The following is a 4,255-nucleotide window of genomic DNA, read 5'->3' as shown; positions in this document are numbered from 1 at the left end:
AGGGCCTTCAGTGGCGCTATTCACCACCTCTTTGGCTGTTCACTCACACCCGCCTGATCCCTCCGTGAGAGAGAGCTTTTTGTTTCCTTTTAGGGCTGCGTCCGATTTGTGAACGCAGCCCTGTCAGCTGTAAAACTGACCTCACGTATCTTGTTTTTTCAAAGTAATATAATCAACACTATTTTTTTGGGAAAAAAAAAGAATTAAAGTGCAGGAAATTACTCTCAAATGACTAGCAGACAGAGAATTATAATCTAAACCTGAGATAGACAGGAGACAAAGGAGAAAAGTGGTCATTGGCTTAGTAGAACAACACTGAAATACAATGCAGCAGCGTGCTGTTGTAGAACAGTAAAATCAAAAGGACTTACCACCCCTGGATCTGATCTGAACCAAGGTGCCTCTGCTGTGGACTGTTGCTGCCCTGGTTTGTAGAGAATTCAGCAACCAAAGGAGAGACAAACTGAAGAGGAAGTGGAAGGACAGATATGGCTACTGATGCCTACATATTGATGCTATATTAAGAGCTGCCCTGCATCAAAGTCACTATGGAAAAGAATGAGCACGCTTCCAACCTGTCATGACTCATGACTTTCGGCCATCTCCAGTGTGTTCATATAGCAGTCATAAAAGGGCCTTTGCCGTGGGTGTATTAGTGATTGCTACCACCATAAGCATCGCCAAGTTTGTACTTGTGCCACTGTCCAAGCTCCAACCTGTCTGAAGAAAAATATAAAGCAATGAAAATGTCCAGTGTAATATACTTATACTCAATTACAGTTTTAAGGATACTCGTATGAAGCTGACTAATTCTGTCATTCACCATGTTTTTGAAAGCACCAGAAACACCTACAACATAGCTTTATTTAGAATGAAATTCCAAAATCATTTCTATATGCAGGCTACAGATTCTGTGTGCCTGTTCGATTACAACCACTCTGTAGTGTATATACCCACACTAAGAGTATATAGCCACACTATAAAAGCCGTTGGTGTCAAGACAATGTTCATCACTCGAACCGAGCCTTCTCTCATAACTCATAATTCAGAAGATCTTCAATTTTGAACATCTCTTGCAGCTTGCATTCTTGGAGAGTGAGTAACTTGCTGTGCAGATCATTCTTGGGGTCATGGAAAAATGGAGTTCTGGAAGCCTTGACAACTTGTTTAAGCTGATCCTGCAGGCTGGCCTCCAGATTGAAAGCATTCAAGCCCTTCACAACCATAGCAGTTTGAAGCTCTCTCTCTGCTTTGAACCAAGCTTTCCACGCCTGAACAGCTGGCCTCTTCTTTTCCACTTCTTCCCCTTGATCTACTTGAATCTCCATAGGATCATTCACAGGCTGCTCACTGCTTTCATTCTCAATCTCCTCCAGAGCAGCTTGGATGGGCTTGGAAGCAGATTTCTTCACAGAGGATTCAATCTTCTGTGAATCCACCAGATAGGCCCTTGCTTTCTTGCGTTCATCCGACGCCACATTCATATACAAGCTCAGATATGGCAACTTCAATGCTACAGCAAACCCTGCATATTGAGGAGAAATCTTGGCGAGACATATGTCTGTGCCATCCTGTTTCCTCAACTTCACCAGACAATAGATAACCGTTAGATTGTCCATTGTCACCTCCTCATTCTCACCACCAGTAAAGGCAAAGATCAATAAATCAACTCCCCATGTGTGTTTACCACATATAACTGCACAGTGGCGCTCAAAGCACTTCAGAGCATCATCAAATGTCAGATCAGAGATCTTCTTATAAATCCTGTGAAATGAGTTGAAATGCAATCGAGCTTTGGTTAGCAGCCTTTCCTTCTCAGTCAGCTCCCGCTTTCCTTTCCGAATCAGCTCCGACAATGACTCTCCAGCCAAGTGCTTGCAGAAATTATCCACAGTGCACCAGCCATCACCCTGATCTGCTTCACTCATGGCATTTAGCAGGATGATCCTAGCTACAAGCTCCCCTGTATATCCTCTATCAATCCAGCCAGCTGCAAGCCCAGTCACTAATGCACCATAAAGTTCTCGACTCCTTTCCTTTCTATGCAGATAGCTCATGGCCTCAGCTGCAGCCTTTGCAACTATTGGCTCAATGCTCCATGCCGTCCACACGAGTTCACGAGATGGAGAAACAGAAACAACTGTGAGGAGATTGTTGGCCACCAGTTTTGAAACTAGTTTAGAACGGGGATCAACATCAAGCCCAATGCTGGCTCCTAACAAAGCAAGTGCAGCATCTTCTGGGATGACGGTACCTGGAGTTGGCCTAGTGATGTACTCAGCCCATTTACCAGCACCTCCCAACAGCTTATCGCGAGCAAGTTGGTACACCTCCTTGAAGGCAGACTGCCTCATATCTTCATCCTGTTCTTTCCCTGTAGGCAAATAAGACCTGAAAGTTGCCCACCACAAAGGCCGTCCATATCTCACAACCCAGTAGGGTCTAACAATGTTGTTGAACATTCTACTAGTGGAGAAGAGCGGCTGCAAATCCTTCTCCAAGACATCTGCTGAGAAGCACCCCCAGATCGGAGGTGCTAGCATATATTTACCGGCGGATACACGGTCAGATGGATCAGCCCAGTCTGGAGCTGCAAAATTTGTTATTTCAGAGGATGTATCCACGAACAGCGATAGAACTCCACATTCTGACATGGAACGAGCTGATCTTCTGATGGAAGGGAAGGAGTTTTGGTCATCAAGATTTCTCACCAGATGTCTAGCTTCATCAAAAACAAATAAAACCTGCAACTTGCCATCTTGTGGGAAAATACCTTTTGGAAAATGCTCAAGAAATATCATTTTAGCCTCCTTTTCCCAGCTGGCCCATATAAGCTCCTTCTTATCCTGGCTTCCTGCCATATCTTTGAGACGGGGTGCTATCCCTTCCAGAAGTTGCTTCATCGTCCCTTTCACTTTCTCCCAATAGTCCTGGCCGTATTTCCTCATCTTCGTCACAAATCCTTGTTTGGTTTCCCCATTCCTGATCATGTCTGACAACACTGTAAGGCATGCAATGAAGTAAGCCAAAGAGAAGTTCATGCACTCCAGCTGCCCTGGTACGCCCTCAAAAGTGCGGAGACGCTGGTTTGCTTCTTGACAGAACCAATCTGCAATCCAGGACCTTTTGGGATAGCCACTCCCAGATGCAAACGAACAATACACAACCCATACCCCTTGCCGCCACAATTCACACACCGTCCTGGTCTTCCCCCAGCCACTAGACTGGAAGAGGCCGGCAACTGGAGCATAACCTTCCCCCTCCAATATGTACGTCAACGCCTGATGCAAAGTGTGGACATTGTCCAGGTTCCGGTATTCCAGCTCGAATGCCCTTTCTGACAGACCACAAGAAGGGGAAATGAGAGCTAGAGTCGGAAATCTTTACCTTTCTTCAGTGGAGTCTGAAAATTTCTCACCTCTGGCGAGATTAGGAACCGCTGGTGTTTCATGCTTTTCTATGCCTGTAATACACAAAATGAACCAATAAAAAGTGAGATCCAAAAACCGATCTCACAAGCAAACAACCAGAAGAGAGTTAAAAACCACGATACCTTGCGATTTCTCCGGTGCGAGAGCATGCACGACGCCAGCGTGCATGTAATCGATCAATGAATCGCCAGCGTGCATGTAATCGATGAAGGAAACCGCCGCAACCGGAAACCAGTCAAACTTCTCCGAACGCACTCTCCTCGGAACACCAAGCACATACTTGGCACCAAGCACATCGATCAGCCAATCGCAGAAGCGCTGCGCATCTGCAACGACTGTGTGTGGCACGGACGTGCGATTCACTCCCGACCTGCTTGCAAGAATGAGAGCATCTGTGGCTGTCTCGCGCAACGGATGCACAAACACTTGCACTTCCATCGTGGGGATTCGTTTGGGTTATGGAAGCAAATATCGAAGTAAGGGAGCTTTTATGTCTTTGGGAGGGTGCCACGTCATGACTTTTCCTTTCACGAGTAAGATGACCCATCTACGACGGTTAGAGAGGTCTCACGGTGGGGTCTCAGAATGTATGATTCCAACATATAAAATTTCAAGTTTTATATACAAATATCAAAATTTTTATAAAAATTTCATGTTTGTGTGTTGTAAATCTAAATATTTCAATGAAACATGTCATGTGTGTCTTGTGAGTGCATGCATGCGCGCGCACGCGTGTGTGTGTGTGTGTGTGTGTCTTCTTGTTAGAAATTAGATGAGCTACTAAATTGATCGATTGATATATCAACACAAACACATAATCATAT

At 45.1% G+C, this 4,255-nt stretch overlaps 1 protein-coding gene across 2 annotated transcripts; it reads right to left on the bottom strand.

The window, feature by feature from the left end:
- Positions 1–608: 608 nt before the first annotated feature.
- Positions 609–3,916, bottom strand: LOC147891722 (uncharacterized). 2 transcript variants are annotated; one of them, XM_087388029.1, is made up of 4 exons: positions 3,554–3,915; positions 3,419–3,463; positions 1,341–3,337; positions 954–1,238 (listed from the first exon to the last, which is right to left on the bottom strand). In XM_087388029.1, the coding sequence occupies exons 1-4, from the start codon at positions 3,867–3,869 to the stop codon at positions 1,032–1,034; spliced, it is 2,565 nt and encodes an 854-aa protein (XP_087244155.1). In that variant the 5' UTR covers positions 3,870–3,915; the 3' UTR covers positions 954–1,031. The 2 variants fall into 2 exon arrangements, with proteins under 2 accessions (XP_087244154.1, XP_087244155.1); XM_087388028.1 differs by having other exon boundaries at positions 609–3,337; positions 3,554–3,916.
- Positions 3,917–4,255: the final 339 nt, after the last annotated feature.

The sequence above is a fragment of the Dipteris shenzhenensis genome, chromosome 17 (assembly GCF_047967505.1).
Source record: "Dipteris shenzhenensis isolate YYH24624 ecotype China chromosome 17, Dip_SZ_1.0, whole genome shotgun sequence".
NCBI lineage: Eukaryota > Viridiplantae > Streptophyta > Polypodiopsida > Gleicheniales > Dipteridaceae > Dipteris > Dipteris shenzhenensis.
Note: the sequence above shows the minus strand (reverse complement) of the source record. Positions and strands in the feature narration are given on the sequence as shown.